Raw genomic sequence first — 25,174 nt, 5'->3', positions numbered from 1 at the left:
AGGAAACTGAGGCAGACAGAATTGTTAAGTGCCTATGGCAAGATTTGAACTCATCTCTTCTTGACTCCAGATCCAATATTCTAGTCACTGTACCATCCAGTCAGGAAACAGGAGACCATGGGAATGGTTTTAATCTTAGAGAACCCACTTTTGAATTTTTGCTCTGCTCCTTAAATGAATAATAATTTGTAAAATGATGGGAGTGAACTAAAGGGTCTCCAAAGTACTAAATCTGTGGTTCTGTGATCTAGGCCTGTGGGTCATAGTTTGCTGACCCCGATCTAAAGGAATTGCCCCCCAGAAAACACAGGGTGGACTCCTGGGAAGGAGGAGGGGGATTTACAGGCAACTATGAACAGAAATGCTTAGCTCAAGATGTTATGGATGGGTTACCATGGCATCAGATGGAGATCAGCCATTATTATCATATGACAAAGACCATCAGAGACCAAAGGCCAGACATGGGGGACTGGCACATGATACACACCCACATACACAGCAGTCCCCTCTGCCCCACCTCATGGGTAGTGAGCCCATAGGTACTCATGCAAACCCATGTGAGCTTAAAACCAACCTCTTCTGGGATGGTTGCCCCACAGGAACCACTTTATCCTCATAGAATCTCTTCATGGCAAATCGATCCAGGGCCTGGTCTGCACTGTGGGGAGAAAACAAGAAATAAGAGGAGATTGAAGAGGGAGAATTCGAGGGCTAGAGAGGCCTTAGGGATCATCCAAGTATCTCAGCCTTTCATTTTACGGATGAGAAAATAGGCTATTTCCTAATCCATCTAATACCATTGTCCTACACTGATTTTCTCAGACTAGCAGGCTCTCAGGGGGTGCATCCTGTCCTGCTCACAGGTAAGAATGTCCCCTATGTCAGGCAAAAGATGGAGTCCCTCCATGCAAAGGGATCTTTAGGGGAAAAGAGTCTCTGGCCTTACTGAGCGATCTTGAAAGTGTCTCAGGAAGCACAAAGCTGTTTCAGAAGCCAGGGTTTGCTCAAGTCTATTAAGAATAATGAAATCAGAATCCGAGGGCAGGCAGGTTATTCAGAGATCATTATGTCCATCCCTCTGTTTCCAGGAATGGAAGTGACAAAAAACACTTGTACTTATCTACTTATTTACTGCCAGTAGAAAAAGAGGGGACACATAGGGCATTGCCCCTCCTATCTCTGGAGGGACCACTGGACCTTAAATTCTCTTTGTAGGTTACTTTTCACCATCACCACCACAACTTTCCAGAAGGAAGGCTGCTTATGAACTCTAGATTTATAGAGGCTAGGAATTAGGATCACCTTCCAAAGGCCTTTCCACCACAGCTCTCTTCTTTGGATTGAAGATCCTTAATCACTACCTTGGTCACTTCCTCCCTTCCAACCTCATCGCTGCTTCCACAGGAGCCTCCCCCTCCTCACCTGTGCTCCTCAGGGCTCAAAGACCTCTAAAAGATACTCACAATCCAAAACTAAATGACTCTCAGACTCCACATGTCCAAATCTGCCTTCCCCTGCCCCTCTCTTATATCTCCTTATTCTATATCGTCATTGATAGGTCTCAGGGATCTCTCATAAATAGCTTGGAGTCCCTCTCACCTGGCAGAAATATTGCTGTAGTGCATGTAAGCAGCGATGACAACTCCAGTCCTGCCTCGGTTTCCCTGAAAGAGTCCAAATCACAAAGATATTCATTTTCAAGGCTGGAAATGCTTCAGTTTAACTCAGTCAGGAATTTCTACATTTGCTTTGCCAATACAACTTGATAAGTTCAGGACCCCTGAGAAAAAGAATATGGGGTCTTTATGGCCGGGAGCTTGGATGGGCAGAAAAGAGAGAAGGAGATGCAACAGGAAAGGGGTTAAAATCTTCAGACCTTAAATAATAACAGGCAATTGATCCACCACTATTTCTGAGCCACCCACTCAGATATATTAGATGCCAGCCTGGCATTCCCTTCCTACCTGGAAGAACAGCCCAGAGTCACGAGTGGTATACACAATACCAGAGAGGAAAATGTACATACAGGCTCAGACACACAGACACAGGCAGATGGAAATACAGAAACACAAGGCTCCCAGACACAGAGATGTACCCTGCACCCATGCTCAATTCAACTACCATGATGCAGGAGCCCACAGACCAAAAGGCAAAAGTTCTCCAATGCAGACACACACGGGCACGGAGGGAGATATGCAAGCCCAGGGGCTCCTACCTTGTTGTGTAGGACCACGACATTGTGGGGGTTGGCATTGAGCCACGTGTCCATGGCCTTGCAGACATTGCAGATCTTCTCCAGGGCAGGAGTGTGTAAGTCAGGCCAGCCAAAGTCCAGCACCTATGATGCAGAACGCAAGAACAATCAGACAACGGGACTGGGAGGGAAAGTCAGGAGTGATGGGAGCAGCTCACTCTATGCTTCATCAAAATCATTCAGCCATCAGTATGCATTAATGTAGGAAATCACTATATAGATATAGATATCTGCTACACAGACTTTCTATTATACTATGAGGAAGGAAGGGAGAAAGGAAGAAAGAAAGAAAAAAGGGAAGAGAGGGAGGAAAGGAAGGAAGGAAGAAAGAAAAAAGAGGAGAGGGAGGGAAGGAAGTAGGGAAGGAAGGAAGGGAAGAAGGAAGAAAGAAAGGGAGGGAGAGAGGGAGGGAAAGGAAGGGAAAGGAAGGTAGGGAGAGAAGGAAAGCCAAGAGCTGGCACTCAACCACACCATTAGCAGCTTCCTGGGAAAAACAAGGAACAGTCTGTGCCAATCTCCTGGAGCCAGGACAGGTGAGTCAGGATCACGGATCGTTGTCCTGGGCTGAAGGGCAAGAGAAGCCCTTCCAAAAACTAGTTAGTTGGAGAGGAATGGTCACAAGGGGGCAGGAAGCCCAAGCCAGTCCCTATTCCAGGAACAACTCTTACAACTTCCTGAACCCTCTTCAGCAAAAGGCTCTTTGAGTGTAAGCTCTGGGACCTCACAATGAGGCCCTAAAAACAACTGGGAGAAGGAACATCTAGACTCCTTCTGTCTTGCACTAAGGTGTTTATTGGTGCCACTGGGATCTTGGATGCCTGAGTCTTGTCCCTTTCCCCCAGTTATCGAGGTGCCCTAATTCGGCTCAATTCCCATCTGAATGGAGGGGCAAAAGGCGCCCTCCGCCCAACCTCTGTTCCCTTCTTCCTGACTTGGATCCTCCCCATTCCTGCCTTCCTCGCCTCAAAGGAGACAAGAATAAAGTGGGTGCAAAGGGTTGAAGAGATGAGCAGAGATGAGCCTAACCAGTGGGCTCAGCCCCCAGCACCACGGGCTTACCTTGGAGTGGAGCTTCGTGATGTCATGTCTCCTCTCAGACAGGTTGAAAAGCTGCAAGAAGAGGGAGGAACAGAGGTTGAGGAGGGAAAGAGAACTGGAAGAAAGCCCCAATTCATTTGTCGGCCCCATTCTGCTTGCCTGCAGTGACGCCTCTTCTAGGCCATGAGAGCAGCCCTTCGCTGACCCTGCTAGGGAAGAGAGACACAGGCCTGGGGCCCAGAAATGTGTAACTGCTGGGACCCATTACACTACGTCTCTCAACCTCTCTGTCTCTCCCTCTCTTTGACTCTCTCTGTCTCTGTTCTTTGCTTGCATTTCTGTTTTCTTTCTCAGGGTTTTTTTTTTCTTCTTGATCTGATTTTTCTTGTGCAGCAAGATAACTATAAATATGTATACATATATTGGATTTAATATGTATTTCACCTATCTAACATGTATTGGACTACCTGCCAGCTAGGGGAGGGAGTAGGGAGGAGGGGAAATTTTGGAACAGAAGGTTTTGCAAGGGTCAGTGCTGAAAAATTACCCATGCATATGTTTTGTAAATAAAAAGGTTTAATTTTTAAAAAAAAGTCACTGGTGTTAACAACTATAATAACAATAATGGTATATAGCACTTTAAGCCTTAGAAAGTGCTGAATATATATGATCTCATTTGAGTCTTATGACACATGAAATGGGTGCTTTTGTTCTCTCCATTTTCAACTAAGGAAACTGAGGCACACAGTGATTAAGTGCCTAAAGTCACACAGCTGACTAGTGTCTGAGGCAGGATTCAAATTTGAATTTTCCTGACTTCAACTCCAACTAGGATACCTCAGTGTCAGATGAGATAATCCCAAGGAGTCTAGAAATAGCCCACCATGATCTCTGCTTTGATTAAAAAAAAAAAAAAAAGGATTTCAGGATCACAGATTTAGAAATGAGAGGGACCTCACAGACCCCCTAGTTCAATCCTCTTTTTCTATATTTGAAGAAACTGAGGTACTCTGAGGTTAAATGACTTTCCTTTCTTTTAATTTTTAAAGCAATATTTAATTTTTCCTAATCACACGTAAAAACAATTTTAACATTCATTTTTTAAAATAAAGAGTTCCAAATTATATCCCACCCTTTCTCCCTTCTTCCCTCCCTGAAATAGTAAGCAATCTGATGTAAGTTATACATGTTCAATTATGCAAAGCACAAAGTAAAATGATTTTCCCAAATGATGTGCTAGAAGTGGTGTTTGAACCTGGGCTTTCTACCTCCAGAGCCAGTGTTCTTTCTGCCAAGGAATGGGAAAGAGAAGATACAAGATTGGCGATATTATAGGCAGATAGTAAGAAAGGCAGGCAGACAAATAGAAGGACCAGGGACCAAGCAGAACCATGGGCTCTGCCAGCTGGAAAGTCCCTCACATAGTTGAACCTCCTACTTGTGGCTAGAATTCCTTCCTCATCATCTTTTAATGACAAGAAGTCTAGCCATCCAGCTTTTACTTCCATATTTCTGATGATAGGGAGCTCCCCATTTTACAAGGTAACCCATTTCATTCTGAGGTAGCTCTGATTGTTAGTCAGTACTTCATTAACCTGAGCCAAAATCTACCTTTTCTGAAATTTTACAAATACTGGTCCTCCTCCTTCTCTCTGGAGTCACAAAGAAAAAATGTCATGGAAGCCATTTATATTTATGTAATGTGTTAAGATGTACAACGTGCTTTTCTCACAACAACCCTGTGAGCTCAGTAGAACAAGTGTTTTTATCCCGATGCTACAGATGAAGTAACTGAAGCTTGCCCCCGACCCACAGCTAACAAATGCCAGAGCTGGGACTCAAATCTACGTCTCCAGATTCTAAAGTTCATCGCTCAAATTTCTCCTCAGCCATACTTCCTCAAGGATACATCCATCCTGATACATCCTTGCTATACAAGGATACATCGCCATTCTTGTCCCCATATTCTAAACTGGTTCATAATAACTGATTCTGAACCTTGGGGAGTTAACAAGGTGACTGATGGCAGTCTCAGAAGTTACTGACTTCAAAGGTGAAATAATAGCTATAAGACAGAAAGGAAGAAGGGCAGAGATGACCAAAAGAAAAAGCAGGGAGAGTCCAGTGGACAGATAAAGGTGTAGACGAGCTCGCCTTCCCCTCACCAAGTAGTTGCCCCCATGTTTGGACTTGAGCATTTGGGCCACCTCCCGGATGTTATTTCGGAAGTTCTCTTCATCGGCGGTGCTGGGGAAAGAGACGGAAATGATCCTCTCCGTCACATACACCAAGTCCAGTTCACAGCTGTCCTCCATGTTCTGGCTGATGCTCATGTTCCTGAGAAGACAAGGGAGAGAGAGGGGAGGCAATGGTCAAAGTCTGAGACACCCGAACACCTTTGAGCTACCTTAAGCATCTCCTCCCCACCTCAGGCAAACAACTCAAGAGCACTAGAGACTCACATGGACTTGCCAAGACAGGGCCCTACTTAGAGTTTTTCCAAGCTTGACTAACATTATGTGACAGAGCCAAGCTTGGGGGAGGGAAAATATTGTAGGGAGAGGATCAAAGGCAGAAGGGACCTGGGATGGGAGAGAAATTAGAGGGGCTGGGAGAAAGAGGCATGGGTTGGAACAGGAGAGGTAGAAGGTCTAGAGGGGACACAGAAAAAGAGACTGAGGGACACAAGAAGAAAGGCAAGATCTGAACAGATATGCACACAACAGGTAAGTTTGAAGCTTATCACCAGCTCCTTGGGCCTGGACTCTCCCCCCCCGTCCGGGAGTTCCTGAGGTCAGCAGCAGGGTTAGAATTTTAACCAAGTATAGAGTACTTTTTCTCTCAGGACACTGAGAGCGGCCCTCCTTGCTGGGGGAGCTTGGGGAAGCAAGAAAAAAGGACCCCAAAAAGGTCAGTGTTGGAGAGGGGCAGAGCAAGCTCAAGGCACCTCTGGAAAATTAGCTTCCTGTAGCCTCTTCCCCCCAGGTACCCACCCACACTGCCTGCTGTGGAGGAGAGTCCTTTTCAGGGAGGGATGAGGGACACCCCTCACGGGCCCCAGGTGAGCCAGACCACAGCTTACATTCCTCCTCTCCTCTCGGCAGCCTCCAACTCATTGTTCCTGCATGCCCCTGCCCCCCCCACCTCACCGGGGCTGCTTCTTGGCAGCCAGATGCCTTATTCCTAAGGACACTAAGAATGAAAGTCTGAGCCCATTGGAAGCAGGAGGGAGGAAAGGGGCCTCTCACATGGCAGGCAGCCACTGCACCTCTGTACTCTTAGATAAGAGAATAGCTGGTCTGGGAGGTTTAGCCCTCAACCACCAATGGCAGTGCCCAGTGTTAGGGGCAGTGAAGCTGGGAGGTCATATTCTGTACCATGAGGCTCCTCCCCTTTGTTCTTGAGAAGGGGCTGGCAGAGTCCATTAGAGAGAGTGCAAATAGGAGGAAGGGAGCTCCTGGGTGTAACTCCAAGCTCCACCCCTTTTTATCCCCAGATTCCAACCTGAGTCCCATTCACCCAGGGTTCTAATTTCTCCAGCTACAGAAATGTCACAAAACAATACATACTCATGCTCCCTACTCTCAGCATGAGAAAGGTGAGCACTCATCTAGAAAGTGGAAGAATAAAAGGATTTTCAAGATTTGTGGTCACAGGACCTGAAGATGTGCTACTGGTGGGAGAATCAACCAACCAATCAATCAACTATTTATCAAGCATCTACTGTATGCCAAGTAATGGTCTAGATACCAAGAATACAAAGATAAAGAAACAAACAGTCCCTGACCACATAGAGTTGACATTCTATGCCTCTAAAAGCCTCAGCCCATGTCCAGCTGAACATAGCTCTCCAAGTAGAAGTTGGGACTTAGGGAGGAAAATCTTTCCCTGTTGGGTAATAATAGGGTGCCAAAGAGTGTGAGAAAAAGAAGCCAACTTGAGTATTCTTCAGCTTTCATCTGTTCTTGGCCTTTTCACAAGCCCTCCCTGAAGACTGAGGCAAAATGTCACCAAACTCATGACTCTCTCAAATAATAATAATAACAACAATAATAAACAGTTATATATTCATTTAAGGCTTACAAAGTGCTTTACATATATTTTCTTATTTGAACCTCACAGCAACTATATGAGGTAGCTGCTCTTTTCATCTCCCTTTCATACAGATCAGTTTATCTCCATGGTCCCATCCTTTGAGGAGGTCTGAAATCCAAGTTATGTCAAACCCCTGAGATCCACCCTCTATAGGGGTCTCCAGCAGTCTTACTTTGCCATGTCCAGTCAAAAATTCCAGTCATATCCTTGAGGTTAAATTTTCCCTATAAAAACTACTTATGGGACATCCCATGGCTACTGCCTTCCTTTGGGACAGTCCGCCATTTTGTTCTGATTTTTATTTCACAACATGAAAAATATGGATATATATTTCAAATGATTGTGCATGTGTAACCTATATCAGATTGCTTGTTGTCTTAGGGTGATAGGAGCTAAGGGAGAAGAGAAAAAAATTGGAAATCAAAATCAAAAAAATTAATATTGAAAACTATCTTTACATGTATTGGAAAAATAAAATACTATTGAGAAAAAAATAAATGTTGCTTAACTATTGAGAAAAAAAAAAAAGAAATGAGGCTAAAAATGGCGTCTTTTACCTAGTCAAAAAAAATGTCAGTCTGGGAGGGTAAGATCCTCAGAGTTTCTGGCCAAAATAGAAAACAATTACTATTTACATTTACTCTGAGGCAATCAGGGCCTAAAGAAGACCAAATAGGGCTTGGCCTGAGACCTACTGCTGACCTATCAATAAGGCAAGGCCTTAAGAAATCTAGCAGTGAATCCCAAGGTTTCTTATGATATTTCAGCCATCAAAAAGCGATAGGAGCCACTGACAGAAAAACTGATAGCCAAGATATATGGAAGTAGAAGAGGAAGAATAAGTTTAATGAACCTAACGGAAAAAACTGGACTCTTTGTGAAGACTAGGGATTTAGCCATCCCTCTGCCCAGCCACCTGAGCTTCTCTCCTATGATTAAAGTTCCCAAAGGAATAGAAGTTATAGGTAGCCTCCCAAGGTGGATCCCCATCCAGGCAGCAGATAAACCTGGATGACAGGGGGTCCCTTTTCAATTAAATCCCTTTCATTGATCATTTTCAGGCAGTTTAGATCATTTCATCCTTGGTCACACCTCTGGTTTACCCATCTTGTGTAGCATGAGATTGAATCAAGAAGTGAGTGCCCCCAGCCTCAACAATCCTCCCACAAATCTGTTTCCCAGTTGTCCCTAGGATCAACATACCTGACAGTCTGGGGCTGGATAGGGGGGCTCTTGGTGATTTTAATGGAGCCCTAGAGAACAAAAAAAGAAAAGCAAGATAAAGTTATCCAGATGACCACAAATTAAGACCAAGGGCTGATGTTGGAAGATGGTCCAGCCTTCAGATGGCCCAGAAATACACCGTGCCCAAAGCTATGATGCAGGAAGAAGACCGAGGTACAAATATTGGCTCTGTTGATACTTAGTAGTTATAGTTGCATTCCTGTGGCTCAGTTTCCCCATCTATAAATTGAGACAGTTAGATTAAAAGGTTAGACAGAAGGAAAGGACACTGGCTCTGAAATTATGGGTCCTTGGTTCAAATTCTACCTCAGGCTTTTAGTATCCATATCCATATGATTCAGTGTCCTGTATCTGTAAAGTAGAAAGTGGACTAAATGGTATTTAAGGTCCCTTCCAGTGCTGGATCAAATCCCTCTTCCATGTGGCAGTCATCCTATAATCAATAATTATATGACATAAATAAAGGCCCTTTGAATTGTTCCCAATATACTCCAACTTACCAAAGTCTTTTCTAAACTACGGTATCCAAATCTAAATACAATATTTCAGATGTAGCCTAACCAAGGCAAAGCACAAGGCAGGATCATCTCCTCACCAAAGGTCCCCTTTTGTGGCTTCTATCTCACCCATATTAACTCAAATTAAGCTTATAGTCCACTAAAACCCCCAAATCTTTTTCAAAGTTCTATCTAAACCATGTTTCTTCCTCCCATTCTGCATTTGTGAAGATGATTTTTTTAAATCAATGTATAAGACTTTACATTTAACATGAGAAAGATGGATAATATATTGCTGGGCTTTTAAAACTTTTTCTATTTGCAACCCTTTTCTCCCAAGAAATTTTTGCATGACCCAGGGTATATAAATCAAATAGATAGAGAAAACAGGTATATAAATCAAATATTTACTGGTAATAAATCATAATTTCACAACCCCCACAGTCAGTTATATGATCCCATATCATGACCATAGTTTAAGAAACTTGCTTCAGTGGATAGGGAACCTAGCTTCAGCTACAAATCATTGAACTTCTGTCTGACCAAGTTCCCTCAATTATATGGGAATAATAAAATAACAATACTGGACAGCTAGATGGCAAAGTGGATAGAATACCAGCCCTTAAGTCAGGAGGACCTGAGTTCAAATTTGGCATCAGACACTAAACACTACTTGGCTGGGTGACCCTGGGCAAGTCACTTAACCCTAATTGCCTCAGCAAAAATAAGTAATTAAATAAATAACAATACTTTCCTTCCTGAGTTCAACTTAAATAACATTTGTAAAGCACTTATATCCCCTACTGACTTTTATCTGATACTAAGGTAAATGCAATTTGTATAACCTTTCAAGTTTTCTTTGGATCCTGTCAGTGTTTCCCTCCCAGTCTTGAGTCAAATGTAAATTTGATAAATATATTATCTCTGCCTCTTATCAAAATTACTGGTAAAGTTGGTTCGATGTAAGGAAGAACACCATGGCTAAGAGTCCTAAAGAACACTGAATTTGCATATATGGTGGGTGAGGAAGAAAGAGTCATGGAGATTTTTCTCTAGAATTTAATGGAAGAGCGGTAGCTATTCATAGTTCCGAGTTCAAATCTACCTAAAGCCAAAGATTTCCTGAACAAGATCATAACCTTAAGGTTTTAAGATGCCAACCATTCTCCAAATATAAGTAAAAAGCATAATAATAATATGCAATAAATAATTAAAACATAATTATAATAACTCATTTCTAGGTAGCAAGATTCACTGTAAGAGAGGTAGTGCTGATAGCATTAGCCCCACTTTACAGATAAGTAAACTGAAGCGAGAGAAATGACTTGCATACAACATAAGCATCAGGGCTCAAACCCTGACCCTTACTCTACACCAAGCTAACATGTAGGAAAACAAGAAATGAGGGGCTGTAAGTTCTTATCCCCTCAGTGCTACTGCCCCAAGGCTATGACATTCTCATTCAGAGAGACCTTAATAATACTACATATGGCATTAAGCTTTCCAGCCCAACATAAAATAACCATGGTTGAAGGAAGATTCCATTATAAAAGGAACACGCATTTATCAAGTGCCTACTAGGTGCCAGGCACAGTGCTAAGCTCTTTACAAATATTTCACTTGATTTTCCAATTCCAATTCCAATTATTATTAGAAATAATATCAGATGGAAAGTGCTATTATTATACCCATTTTACAATTGAGAACACTGAGGCAGGCTAACTTGTTTCCCCAAGGTCAAAAAATTAGTGAGCATCTGAGGATCAGATTTGAACTCAGGTATCCCTGATTCCTGGGTTAGCTAGGCGGAGACACAGTGCATAGAATACCAGGTCTGTCATCAAGAAGGGTTACCCTGCTCCTAAATGTACATTTAACTTAGATAACCTAGCTATGTTAAGTTCTGGGCCTCAGTTATTCATCTGTAGAATGGGGTTGGGTTAGATGATTTCCAAGCTCTCCTGTAGCTCTCAAAACCCACGGTCCCATGTCTCCCTCTTGCCTTATATGGGGAGACAGCTCGATTCTTCCCAAACTAGCAGTCCTGTGACCCACTGTCCTCTGATCCTCCTCAGCATAAATTCCCTTCAGTTCCTTACTCTGGTTTTGGAATCTTCTCCCAGGATGCCCCATTCCTATTTCCTCTGTCCTTCAGCCTAACCAGGACTCTCCTCTCTCTAGAACCGCACTCAAGGCGCTGCCCTTGTCCCTTCCCTTCCATCTTCCCTCTGCTCTCAGCTTCTGCTTTCTAATCCATTCTGGACTCTGTCCCTCTCCTGCTAGCAACTCTCACTCCTAAGGAAGCGCACCCACCTCCAGTTCCTCGGGTATTTAAGGATAGAACTCTATTGGGGGAACCCCAGCTTCGACACTTTCTCTCCTCCTCAAACTTTAAGTAGAAATTGGTAGAGACAAATTCCCATTTCTCATTTCCTTTCTCATTTCCAATATAAAACTACCTACTTTCAAAGCACCCCCTCCAAATCCCCCCACATACACACCATTCAACATAGAGAAAGGAAATTATCCAATGTTTAAAAGGGAGAAGGGGAAACTGAGGCACAGAAGGATTAAGGCACTTACCCCAGCTATCTAAGACGTTGACCATAGCTTTCCAGGTCTTGGCCAGCATACCTGAGCCCCTCCTAATTCCTTGGACCACCCCCATCTCGCCTGAGATGCTCCCTTCAGTCTCAGGAGAACACCCTCCCTTCTAGAGACTTCAGCCCTCAGGAAGGAGGAAGGGAAGCTAAGAGGCTACTGCCCCAGCTGCCTCCAGGACCTTGTTGGCACCCAAAAGAGAGAGAAGGAGGAGTAAGAGGAGTAGGAGGAGGAGGAGGAGGAGGAAACAGCCAAGCTCAGCTGTCAGAATGGAAAGTTTTTTTGTATACACAACCTCTCTGGTCCTGAGGATTGGGACTTGCATGAAGCCTGCCAGGAGGAGGGGCGAAGGAGAGCTTGAGTTAGGTTTCCAAACCCCAAACCGAAGCAAGAGTTTCCAAAACCACCCCCAGCCCCCAGCATACCCCTGTCCTTCCCACTCATTCAGAGGAACACAGAAACCCAGCACCTCATCCATCTCCTTCTTTGTGGTCTCTGATTAGGAACTGCTGAAGCTTCCCATGCCCCAAGCTGGGCAGGAGGCCTCTGGGCTGTCCCTGCCCCATGGAGCAAAATGGTTTTTATCTGTTGCTGACCCCAAGCCACTTCTGGGGGTGAGTGGTAGCAGATGCTCTGAACAGCTGTTGCCGTGGCTACAGCTGTGGCCACACCGGTGGACTGAATCCCAGATAATGGGTACCAGGACTGGTGCTTTAGAAGAAGACAGTGTAATAAGTGGAAAAGAAACAGAGATGGGAAGGGGAGGAGGGGGGTTACTGAAGGAGCAAGGGTGAGGGTTAGGCAGGAGACCTGGCTCCTGCTTCTCCATCCTTCTTCCGGACATTACGACAGGACACATTCCTCAGCCTCCCCACCCCAAAAAAAAGCCAAGCAAGATAAATAAAACCTGACCCAAACAGAGTCGGGGCCAAGTGACCTCCAGGGGTGATAAGAGTACAGCCAAAATCCTTTTGATAGTTGAGGACCCTGAGGAGGCTGCAATGGAGAAGGAAGGGAAGAGGGAAGGGGGGATGGGGAAAGAGAGGGAGGGAAAGGCAGAGGGAAGGTAGGAAGGAGAGAGGCTGCCATCCAGGAGCTCAGGAAAGTGTTCCAAGTCGTTCAGAGAAGACAGACAGACACACAGACAGAGTAATCCCTGATGAATCACTAGGCTGCTCTCTCACTGTTTGAGCTTCCTGTTTTCTGCAGTTTCCAGCATGTGCCGGGTGTTGGCAAAGAGATGGACTATATGGATATTGTGTACATTTGTGGGGAAACAAATACATACTGGGGTACATACATATACATGGGCATGGACAAAATTACTACAAAATATTACAACCTCAGGTTGGTATATGGGAATTCTGGATTAAAGTTGGGGGGGGGTTGCCAGAAATGGTGATGGAGTTTATGTTTAGAACTAAGGTCAGAGGGATGAAGCCGGGGGCTAAGAGGTCAATCAATCAACAAGTATTTATTAAACATCTACTATGTGCTAGGAATTATTGCTAGGGGTGGGGGAAGGACAAAAATATAACAGTCCCTGCTTTCAAGGAGTTTCTATTCTATTGGGAGAAAACAACATGTTTCTATGTAAGTAGATACAAATCATATAAAAAGAAAGATATAAGGTCATTTCGGCAGGAGAGGGGTTGGCAGCTGAATGAAGCCTTGTTTACTGGAGGTGAGGGTCAGGAGGGAGGGAATCTGTGGCAAGAGACCCTTGCAAAAGCCCAGAGAAAGGAAATGAAATGTTGTGTGTAAGGAACAACAAGAACAATTTGTCCAGAACGTATAGTGGGTAAAGGGGAATGATGTGTGATAAGTCTGGAAAAGGCCTCAAAATAACTAATGTCCTATTGAATTTCTAGCATTCATCATTCCCAAAGCATATCTAGTATGTGGACTAGTACCTAGACCACAAAATCGATGATATTTGAGGCTGAAATACTAATAATTACTAACATTTACATAGCACCTGCAATGTTCTATGACTGTGCTTGGCATTTTACCTAGATAATCTCATTTGAATCACCCAGGCAAGAGCTCAAACACAAGAGAAGCGTTTACTCCAAAATACGTACAAAATGGCAGGAGGATTTGCAGAAGACGCTAATAGAGTGTCTACATGAATCTATACATTCCTCTACAGGGGCATTTTTGTGGAAAAGCACACACCATTAACATCTTACACAGTTAACTACAAACATATGCAATTATTCATGATCACAGATGGGTTAATCCCTCAGTTAACCCACATGGAAAATGGGGAAGACAATGCTGACCTGTTCCCCCACTTAGCCAGATTAGGACCTCAGTGAAGAACTGGGATATGACAAATATATTCCATAATCAAAATCATCAGTAAATACCATTCCATCCACTGTTTACAAATTTTCTCTTTTTCTTTGAGGATTTTGAAACAAACATTTTGTCGATATGATCTTATTCTCAATAACATAGGATTTTAGAACAAGAAAAGGTCTTGATGGTCATAAAATCACCCATTCAAAGTTACTTGTCTACAATCATGCTGTAAGTGTTTGACACAGGATTCACACTATGAATCTATCCACTGAGTCATGCTACTTTCTAGCCTTCCTCCCAGAGAGGAAGAAAATGAAGCTACAGACATTATGAGAGCCCCCAAAATTACACATATAGTAAGGATCAAAATGAGTGTTTGAACCCAGGTCCTCTTAACTTAAGCAAAAATCCCGTGCTCTTTCTATTCTGATACAACAGCTCTTGGGATCTTCTCCTAAGTCATGGAAGACAGATTCCTCCCTATTAGTGGATTGTTCTAGCTTCATCCATTCATCAACAAATCTCCAGAAAGACTTTCCCAATCACACAGATAAATTGAGGTTTCTTCTATGCTTAAGAATTCCCCAAGAAAAAAGACTCCAGCACCATCCTCAATCACCTACTGTATCTTACACCACACCTCTGTCAAGAAATTCCCAATAATCAGAATTTTATCTCCATCCTTCCCTCAATATTTCCAGTCTATTCCTGTTGAACTCTATCTTCACTGAACTTAGAAAACATCTTCTCACTTTTTTCCATTGAATAATCTTTTGAAGACTTATGATCATAGTATCCCTGAACTGAGAGATTGAAAGCTTCTGAGAAATCATCTTGTCATCTTACAGATGAGGAAACTGAGTCCCAGAGAGATGGAATTACTTGCCAGGATCACATGGTTAGGAAAGAGTCAAAATTTTCAGCCTGGTTCTTTCACCATAGATCGAGGAATCTTTCCACTCAACAAGACTATTACTTATCCTGGAGTATTTTCCTTCCCTTTCCCAAAAGCAACATGGTGGTGAGAGCAAAAGAACTAATGGGAACAGGATAAACCAATGACAAATCTGGAAATTAAATCAGGAATCCCATTTCCTGCTCAAGTTCCTTCATGAAATGAAGAAAACAGAAGTTAGAAAGGAAAGGTAATATCCTGCACAAAGAACTGGTCCAGGAGACATAGGCTCTGGGTTCAAAATCCTTCCTCTGATGGCTATCCAAATGGCAAAGACCTTACTCAAGTTATTTAAACTCAGTTTCTCCATCTGTAAAGTAGGGGAAGCAGAAATGGAACTAGATGGTCTCTGAGGGCCCAAGCAAGACAAGGGTACAGAAGGTGACATCTGAGGTGTTTAAACTAGCTCATAAAAGGAGGGTTTAAGAAATTAAGGATTAATTAAAATTAATTCTGCAGCCCAGTCCCCATTTCTGTGCCTCCACTGCATGTAGGATAGTAGCTTCCCCTCCCTCTCCCCACAATCATCCCTGATCAGGCCACGCCTTTTCCTACCTCCTTCCTCTCCTCTAACTTGGATTTTTCCAAAACAAACTGCGACACAGCCTAGCATCCGTGAAATCCACTCCACAGTGATTCCACCGGAGGAAGGTGATTCCCTGGCCTCCGAGTTTCTGAGGGTGTCACTCCGAGATATAATTACAACTCAACTGACAGTCTTGGTCTCATTGAGAAGGCAAGGTTGAAACTTAAATAATATCCTTTCGTTGGAATGAGAAAACCCTCAGAAACCCCCCCAAACCACAAGAAGCATCCCAGAGATGGGAGGATGGACACGTTAACTTGTAAAGAGCTCTACTAGCCTTAGGAGGATAAGCTATAATTTGAAAGCCATGCAGTCCACAAGAGTGGCACAATTGGCAGTCAGAGAATGTATTAGAATCCCAATTCCATCACTTACTATCATTTTCTTAATTAATTTCTTCTTACTTTCTAATTTTATTTATTTTGGTCTTAGTTTTCCCATCTGTAAAATGAAGGGGTTCACAGATCAGAGATCATAATTATAATATTGGAAGGGACCTCAGAAATAAACAGAGATGACCTCTAAGGACCTTTCCATCTATCAATCAATAGACTTGTTCATTTACTTTTCTCCTTCATGGATTCTCTTGGCTAAAAAGGCTATCTTGTCCTTTCCCCTGAGTTTGGGCAAGATGCCCTCTCCCCTTTCTCTCCTTCCTCCCGCCAAGTTCTGATTTCCAAAAAAATCTCCAAAGAAGAACACAACATAATGTGTTTCCAATTCCTCTATTAGGTCACTCATTCCAGGTTCACAAACTCTCCATCTATCAATCAGTAGACTGTTGCTCACTTACTTTTCTCTTTCATGGATTCTCTTGGTTAAAAAGATAATCTTGTCCTTTCCCCTGACTATGGGCAAGATGCCCTCTCCCCTTTCTCACCTTCCTCCAGCCAAGTTCTGATTTCCAAAAAAAATCTCCAAAGAAGAGCACAACATAATCTCCTTCCAATTCCTCTACTAAGTTACAAGCCCTCAATGTCAGGAAGTTGTTCCTAACACCTAACTATGCTTTTTCCCATTGCAGCTCCAATTCAGTGAAATAATATGACTAAGTTGAGAAACCAAAAAAAAGTAATATATAAATGATGACTAAAAGCTAGCAGTATCAAAGTATTAGCAAAAAAGGTGTGGCTTACATAAAAGCTTATAGGTGCACAAGTTAGACCCAAAGTGATGGGAAACAACCAATTTCTAGTACTGGAAAATCCAGAGAATGGATCTGAGAGGGCTAGGGAGTTGGGGTACAGTTTGGATCAGATGATATTGATCCACAGAGGAGTTATTTCAAGAAGCAGAGGGGAGGTTCTGGTCCCCCAAACCTCCTTCCAGAAACCCCATAAAATCACACCTCCTATTCCCAATGCTACTACTCCCAATGGGTTGAACTCAGCTCCGGGAAGCTAGTTACCTTACCTTAGTCAGAGTCTCCCTTACCCACTTCAGCAGCATGCATGATGCCCCATGTCTGAGCCTTAATTCAGTTTTTAATGCTTCTTCCTTCCAAGAATTGAGAACAGGTCCCCAGGGCCTCCCTAAAGCCCCACGGGGAGAAACAAAGCATGAAGCAAAGCGTGAGCTGCCTCTATGTCCTCCAACCCCCGCCCTTAGCCCTCCTCCCCGCAAGTCAGGCAGCTGTCAGATGATAGAGCCTCGTGCCATTAACGACTCCCCCTGTGCCAACTGCCAAAACCACTCCCTGATCCTCTGGGGAGGGAAGAGGGGTGGAGAGACAAGAATAAAGAGAGATTACTGCAAGAGAAAGCCCACCCCTCGGATTCTATCCCCCAGACAGGGGGTGAAGGAAAGGCAGTCTCTGTCCCTCAGCAAGAACTATTCTTTGGGTCTGTTTTCCTTTAAGGGTTTCCAATGATCATTAAGGAATCCAATGAAGAACCAGAAGAACCTTAACAACCTAAAAGCCTCCAAGAGACCCATGGAATAGCATCCCCTCCCCATATCACATAAAACAGAGATTCTGACACCTTCCCCACAGACTTCCACCACTTCCTTTGGCAACCCATCCCTGTATCTCATGATCCCTAAGACTCAGGAAGTACTTATCTAGACCCAAGAACCTTTTACTACCATATAGGCCAATTTCCTTTCATCCTGTCTCCTGGGTAAATGAAGAGGAGCACATTATTTCTAGATGTTACTCCTTGCGTTCCCCCTGACCTGGGTTTATAAGCAGACGTGAGATGAACCAACGAGTAAGATTTGCAAGGTGGACTCTGGATTCCAGGACTCCTTTTTCTTTAATTGACTAGAGGCAAGACCAGAAGACAAGCTAAAGTGTCCATGCTTTCACCTCACAGGCAAACAGTACAGTTTGTAATCAGAGAATCCTAGGATTTTTGAGCTAGAAGGACATATCCTATAATCCTTATTTTCTAAATAGGGAAAGAATAAGCCCTTTTTTAAATTAACTGCAAAAAAATCTGGGTTTCAGAGCTGCTTCTGCCTCCTCACTTTCTCTATTCTAATATTCCATCCACTATTGGATCTTGCCTTCAACCATGGCCAACATTGCTCTTGTGTTTCAAGACCATGCTAAAAACTTACTTCTTGCTCGAGGCTCTTGGGTGTGTTTCCACCTCGGAAGGCTCCTTCCCCCTGTGGAAGAAAAGAGAAAAGGAAGTCAGAGAGAAGAAATGAAATCAAACTTTGTTTGCTGGCCTGTGATGATCAGAGGTCCAACTGATACCCTTCAGAAATCTGGCAAGGTTTTTAGCTAACATTTACCTAGTGCTAAAATTTATCCAGCCCTTTAAGATTTGCAAAGCTACTTACATGGGTTATCTTCTCAACTAATCTGTGAATGAGCTGCTATTGCTATTCCCTTTTACAGATGAGGAAACTGAGGCTCTGAGGGCTATGTGGCTTATCTAGGATCATATCACTACTAAGTGCTTAAAGCAGAACTCAAACTCAGGTCTTCCTGACTCCATCCCCAGTACTCTAGCTACCTAGCTGCCTGCTTCTCTCTCCAGACCAGACTAATGGGAGACCCTCCTGGGTCTTCTCAGGAAAGATGCTTTCTGGCACCAATTTCAGTCATGGTCCATAGCCTTTTAACAACGAGAACAGTCTCCTGTACCACCCACAATCCTTCTTGCTGCAGCATCAGCCAATTTCTTTCCTTCCTTTTTTGGTGCAGCAATGAGGAGATGTCTCATTGCTAAGTATAAAATGTTTTGAAAAGACCTACTGGCTTTCTCACCCTCTGCATATTTCATAAAGAAAGCCTGATTAACCACTTGCTTTCAGCATGATGCTCCCCACAGGAGTTCATCTCCCTTCTCCCGCCCAACCTTTTAGCATGGTTCTCTCTCCTGCTACATATTTCTGACTTGACTTGGAAGAGTCAGATGCCCAACTCCAAATATCACCCACCTTATGGCTACCTTCCTCCAAGTCCCCAAGAAGGAACCCTGGCAAGATGCTCTAAAGATATACTGAATTCAACACATATTCAGACACATGGTTTTGCCTAGTATATTTTTGTTACCCAGAATTCCCTCCCCAGGCCCTCCCAGCCAGCTCCACCATCACTCACCGTGTCTACTACATTCTTCGGTACACTCTCAGTCTTAATGGGCTGTGGACAGGGACAGAAAAAAAGAATGGCATGAGCAAACATTCTTCCCATGTACTCTTTCACCAGAAATCATTTCAGACTGAATACATCATCATCATCATCATCATCATCATCATCATCATCATCATCATCCAAACTCTGGAGGTCATCCCACAAACCCAGGGATAGAGAAACCCCAGCTCTCATTTGCATGATCAACCACCTGCAATGATGAGCTGAAAACTAGGTATAACAAACTCCCACTACTTGAGTTCTATAAATTGACAATTTTTTATGACCTGTAAATGATGTTATAAAAATCCAAATGGTCCTTGGGGAAAAAAAAAAAAGGTCTCCCCCCCACCTCATTCTAGTCAGTCAAATTATAAACATTTATTAAGTGTCCAGTCAAATTGTAAACATTTATTAAGTGTCCACATTGTGCCAAGCATTGTGCTAAGAGCTCAAGGTCCTTTAGAATCTAGCTAGTCCACTCTCCAACCTTGTCTCCCAATGTCCGCAGCTCCAGCCAGATTAGGCTGCCACATTGGTCATGTCTTCCTCATGCCATGCTCCCTCCAGCTGCAGGGTGGAGGTCCATTTCCTTTTGTTCAGCAAAAAGAGCTGATCAGCAGCACAACACAACTGATGGAACTCATTTCTTCCACTCTACCCTGGCCCAAGAGCCACTGATTGGATGAGCTTAACGACTCAAAATCTTCCCACTTCACAGATGGGGAAACCAAGACCCAGAGAGATCACAAAGACTTTAACTGTGGACTCAGTGAGGGCAGGGATCATGTCTTAAACATTTCTGTAATTTCCTTCTGTGATTTAGAATAATGCTGAAAACATTTGTTTGGCCTCCATAAATACTTTATTGTTTGTCAGGGTGTGGTAGAAAAAGCATTGTATATAAAATTAAAGGACTTCAGTTCAACCATTTCCAGTTCCCTACCCCTTAGAACTTGGCTAATATTGGGCAGGTTCCTTCTGCTATGGTGGACCTCCATTACCTCATCTTTAAAATGAGAAGGATGAATAAAATGATCTCTAAACTCCCCTTCAGTTCTAAATTTGTGATCCTTTGATTAAATGATTCTTCCCCTAATTCTAGACTAGATGGACAGAGTTCCTTCCTGTTTTAAGGGAGTCTAAAGAAAGAGATTTCTATCATATCTCTGGCTTATTCTATTCTAGTAAAGCAAATTTCCAATTCCTGGTCTCTCAACTCACATGAAGAGAAGCTGGAGATGCTCCTAGTGTGACTCCTCTTTACAAAGGAGGGCAGTTAGACAGCACAGAGAATAGAGCTCCGGTCCTCAGGGACATGTTCCAGGAGAAATACTCTTTCCACTAAGCAACACTGTCTCAACCCTAAACAGCTACACAATAACTCCCCCTCTGGGAGTAAAAACAGAGAGAAGTCTTCAGTTATGTTTTCCAGTCTTCTTAATGTTTCAGTTTCCTCCAAACACTTCTCTTTACCACGTATCTAATTTCTAGTCACTTTTCAGAATCCCGACAGCTCCCGCCTGCACTTAGATCTCCCTTAATGTAGGAAGCTTCTCCTGCTGCCATTTAGAGTAAGTACTGCTCTCATTCTGTTACTTAGCACTGTCTGGCATTGCAATTTAATTTTCTCTCTCTCTCTCTCTCTCTCTCTCTCTCTCTCTCTCTCTCTCTCTCTCTCTCTCTCTCTCTCTCTCTCTCTCTCTCTCTCTCTCTCTCTCCATTCCCCCATCTCTTCTGTCTCTCTGTGTCTGTCTGTCTCTGTCTCTCACTTCCTGTTTCTCTGTGTGTGTCTTTCTGTCTCTGTCTCTTGATGTCTCTCTCTGTTTCTGTCTTTCTCTCTGCGTGTAGTGTAAGCCCCAAAAAGTGGGAGTTGTAACATCCCCTATAACTCCTACCTTAGTTCTGTGCATATGGTAAAAATGGAAGATAATGAATAAAACCAAGAGTAAAAAGCCTGGAATCAGTCCTCATCCAGATTTCTTGAGCATTTTGAACTCCCAACTGGGGCAAAGATATGGCATTGATAGCCTCCTAGAGCCAATCTTGCTTTTATTAAGCACCTATTGTGTGCCAGGCACTATAATAAGCACTGAAGATACAAAGAAAATCAAAAGCCAGTCCCTGCCCTCACAGGAAGCTCACACTATGTATATAACTACATAGAAACAAGCTTGATACAGCATTGGAGATCATCAATTGGCAGAGAGAAGGCACTAGTATTAAAGAGTGTCAGGAAAGGCTTCTTGCACAAGGTGGAATTTGGGTTGAGACCTGAAATAAGTCAGGGAATTAGGGGTCAGAGATGAGGGAAAGGGATCAAGCAAGAAGTGAAGTGACAGAAATCAGATAGGCATCTAGTGAAAGGAATAGCTCTCTTGCCCTTGGGTCCATGGTTGTTGGAAGGTGGTATAAGGAGTTTAGAAAGGTAGAAAGGGGTCCTGCAGGTTACAGAGGGCTTTAAAAGCTAAAAGAGGAATTTTACATTTGATCTGGAAGCAGTGGGGAAGCCCGGGGTTTGCTGAATAAGATCAGACCTGGAGTCCTGTCTTCTTGTCCTGGCTCTACGGTTGGGGGCTCCTCACTGACCCCATCCCCAACACCCCTCCATCCCTCATCCTCAGGGGTTACTCCTGATGCCCTAAAGCTAGCCAATTCTCCTACACCTTTGCCCAGCCCTCCCAGCCCCACCCTAAGGCTGGCACACTCCCCGATCAGAAAGTCAATGTCAATATTAGAAACCACAAGACTCAGCGGGGCCACAGAAACTATTCTCTGCCTGCCAGCAATCATCTGAACACCATCCCCTCCACCACCCCCACACAAGGCCCCCCCAAACTGCTTTTAGTGCCAACTGGATGCCAGCCACAGGTCGAGGCTTGCCAGCGTTGTTCAGGATGCTTTAGACTCACTAAGTTCAGATGTTTTGGGGACTACAAAAAAAAATGTCCCCAAACCCACCCAACTTAAACAGAGTTTTCTTACAATGTTTGTAAACACAGCTCAGCACGCCTGCCGGCTCTCTTCCCCTCCTTTCTTTTTCCAGCACTGCCCTCAGCTCTTACCGCCACCAAATCTCTTGGGCTTTGAGCCCTATTTCTCAGTTTCCCTCTTTCTCTATTTTTATAGACCTGACTGACGCCAGCCTCTGGGGCTCAAATTCTAATGGGAATCCAAGGCTGAGACAGGTAAAAAGCAAAACAGACTTCCTACAGGTTGGTCCCTCACCAGGAAGGCATGAAGTCTGGGGCGGCCCCCGCCCAAATCTCTACAATTCCAGCCCATCTTCACTGGAGATCTGTCACAAAGATCCCCTTACAGTTTGACTACTGATCCGCCAATCCACAAATATTTATAAAGTGCCTGCTAGGTGCCAGGTATTATTCTAGGTCCTCAAAATACAAAAACAACATGGAATAGTCTCCTGCCTTCAAAGAGCTTATTTTTATCTGAGGAGACAAAGGTACACAGGTAGATACAGAATAAACAAGAGGTAGCTTAGGGAGGGAGGGCATGAGCAGATGGGGGAGGAGAGTAAATCAAAGAGGTTTTTTCCTAATCCCTCCCTCTTTCCCTTTAACTCTTCATATCCCATTATAATGTACCTCACCTGAGACCCTGTCTATGGCATCTCCCTATAGTCTCTACTCTAAATGATAGCAGGAGAGCCACCCACATTAAGGGAGAACTAAGTGTAGGCTAGATTGTCAGGAGAAGTTTTTCTAGCGAATTTGGGATTATGAAGAGTGATTAGATTAGATTAGAAACCTAAATTTCTGTTCCTGCACCCCGGGAGCAGGGAATGAAGGGGTGGAATACTCAATTATGAATCTGCATACTGTTTCATCCCTTTAAAAACTCAGTAGAAGAAATGAAAAGAATCTCAGAAAACATCCAATCTGACATTCTCCTGTACAGATGAAGAAACCGAGGCTCGGAAGAGGACTAGACTAGAACTCAGTTCTCCTGCCCCCCACCCCCATGCGCTTTCCACTGCCCCACAGCTGTCTCCCATCCAAGCCAAGTAGATTATATTATCTGGTTGTTTACTTCCTTTTCCCTGTTGCTAAAAAGCCTGTGAAAGGAGACAGAGCCAAAGCAGTGACCCTGACCACCTCACTGCCGCCCACCCCCAGTCACACTGCCCTATCCTGGGGCAGGAGACATTCCCCACTCCTAAGGTCAAAGTCTTGGCCTCCTGAGAATCCTGCTACTCTCTTTCCCAAGCTATTCGGAGCTGAGTCATGGATTCTTCCCCGTGCTCCTATCCTCATGTCCCTAATTCCTCTCACCCGCACAGAGTATCTTGTCCTAGCATTCCCTTCTCCAGAGTCTCTCTACTTTCCACTCGGAACCCTCCGGCTCTGGCTTAATGAAGATGGTCCCCTTGCTCTTTATCTTTCTGGATACTGACTACTTGTCGAGCCCACTTCAAATCTGCCACCAAGTATCATTAGGAGAGCAGAGAAGATTGGGGTTAGACAGAAAGACGGACTTTCTGAAGTTGATGTCTGGAGGCCACAAAGGGGGCCTTTGGGAAGCTCTTCTTTCCTGGAGAATTAATAATGGCAAGCTTTTAATAGCTCCTTATAAATATGATCTCACAACAATTTTGGGAAGTACATCTAAATATTATTCCCATTTTATAGATGAAGAAACTGAGTCCTATAAAAGTGACTGAGACTGAATTTGAACAAAAAAATAAATAAATAGCTCTGGATTATTAGAGGGCCCATCATGCAGACAAAGAGATGACTGAAATGGCTCATTAGAAGGCCCTCCAGTTCTCAAAATCACTCTGTAGGAAAGATTTGAGGGGAGGGTGGGCTGGGAAAAAATGCATCTGTGGGTTGATAAGTGTTCTGAACTAGGAGCGAAAGCAAAGGGCCATATAACCGTGGAGGAGAGGGTGCTGGGGAACAATCCCAGAGCTTGGGGGCTACAGAATGCTCTCAGACTCCTGAAGAACATTCCGTCCAGAAATTCCTCACACCCTCTTTCCCTGTTCCAAACTGCTCTCTCTTTCTCCCCCCCCCCCCCCCCAACAACACTCCCTACACTGCCCCCTGGGAGCCCTGGAATTCAGGCCAGTGCAGCCTGCCAAGAGAACCCAGCCCAAGTATGTGACATCACAGGGCCACCACAGTAATGAACTGTGAGGTCAATGGCTTCTCCGCCCAATCAGGAGGCTGGAGAAAGTGGGAGAAAAGCCTATAGGGTGGGCTTGGGAGGGGAAGGTCATTCTTCTCTTAGACTGAATGTTTTATAATAATTTTCCTAAACTTTATTGGTCATGTCTCATGTGAATGTAACTTAGGCAAATACATTCAACCCATTTAGATAAATAGTGAATTACTTTTTCATGTTTCTAACTGTACAGAACACTAGGAACAAAATAAATAAAGTAGTTCCTGCCCTCGAGGAGCTTACATTCTACTGCGGAATGGGTTTGACACATGCACAAAAGTAAATACAATTTGAAGGGGAGAAAGAATATTAACAATTAAAACGGTGAAGAATGAGTCTCCTTAGAAGGCAAAATGTGGTCCGAGTCTTAAAGGAAGATAAGGATACTAAGGCAGAAAAGGGAGAAGAGTGCATTCTAGGCAAGGGGACTCTTGGGGCAAAGATATGGAAATATGGAACGCTGAATTTGGGAAATAGCAAGTAAAGCCGTTACCGAAACATAGGATGCATGAAAGAAGACAATGTGAAATAAGTCTGGCTGCTGCCAGACTGTGAGGAAATGTTCACGTTTTATCTTAGGGCATAGGGAGCTAAAAAGCATTCTTGAGCAGGAAAATAATGTGGTTAAAGAAGGATTCTTTAGAGAGTTAGGTGGAAGATGCTCTGGATGGAAGGAGTCAGCAAGGACAGGATAGTGGAAGGCTGGAGGGGCAAGGGCAACATTTGTCAAGGGGACAGTGGCTAAGGAACTAGGGAAGAAGGCAGGGAATGAGGGGATGTATACATATACACACACATACACACATGGAAGGGGGTATAG

The 25,174-nt window shown here is 43.8% G+C and overlaps 1 protein-coding gene across 1 annotated transcript in view; it reads right to left on the bottom strand.

The window, feature by feature from the left end:
- TNS1 (tensin 1) overlaps positions 1–25,174 on the bottom strand; it is a 229,240-nt gene that overhangs the window by 109,840 nt on the left and 94,226 nt on the right. The window contains 8 exon segments of the mRNA XM_074298731.1: positions 575–658; positions 1,600–1,664; positions 2,216–2,338; positions 3,314–3,364; positions 5,458–5,629; positions 8,591–8,640; positions 18,141–18,191; positions 19,135–19,176. Of these exon segments, the coding sequence (XP_074154832.1) occupies positions 575–658; positions 1,600–1,664; positions 2,216–2,338; positions 3,314–3,364; positions 5,458–5,625 (491 nt within the window). The 5' untranslated portion in view covers positions 5,626–5,629; positions 8,591–8,640; positions 18,141–18,191; positions 19,135–19,176.

The sequence above is a fragment of the Sminthopsis crassicaudata genome, chromosome 3, assembly GCF_048593235.1.
Source record: "Sminthopsis crassicaudata isolate SCR6 chromosome 3, ASM4859323v1, whole genome shotgun sequence".
NCBI lineage: Eukaryota > Metazoa > Chordata > Mammalia > Dasyuromorphia > Dasyuridae > Sminthopsis > Sminthopsis crassicaudata.
The sequence above is the reverse complement of the archived record's forward strand: the minus strand, read 5'-3'. Positions and strand labels throughout refer to the sequence as shown.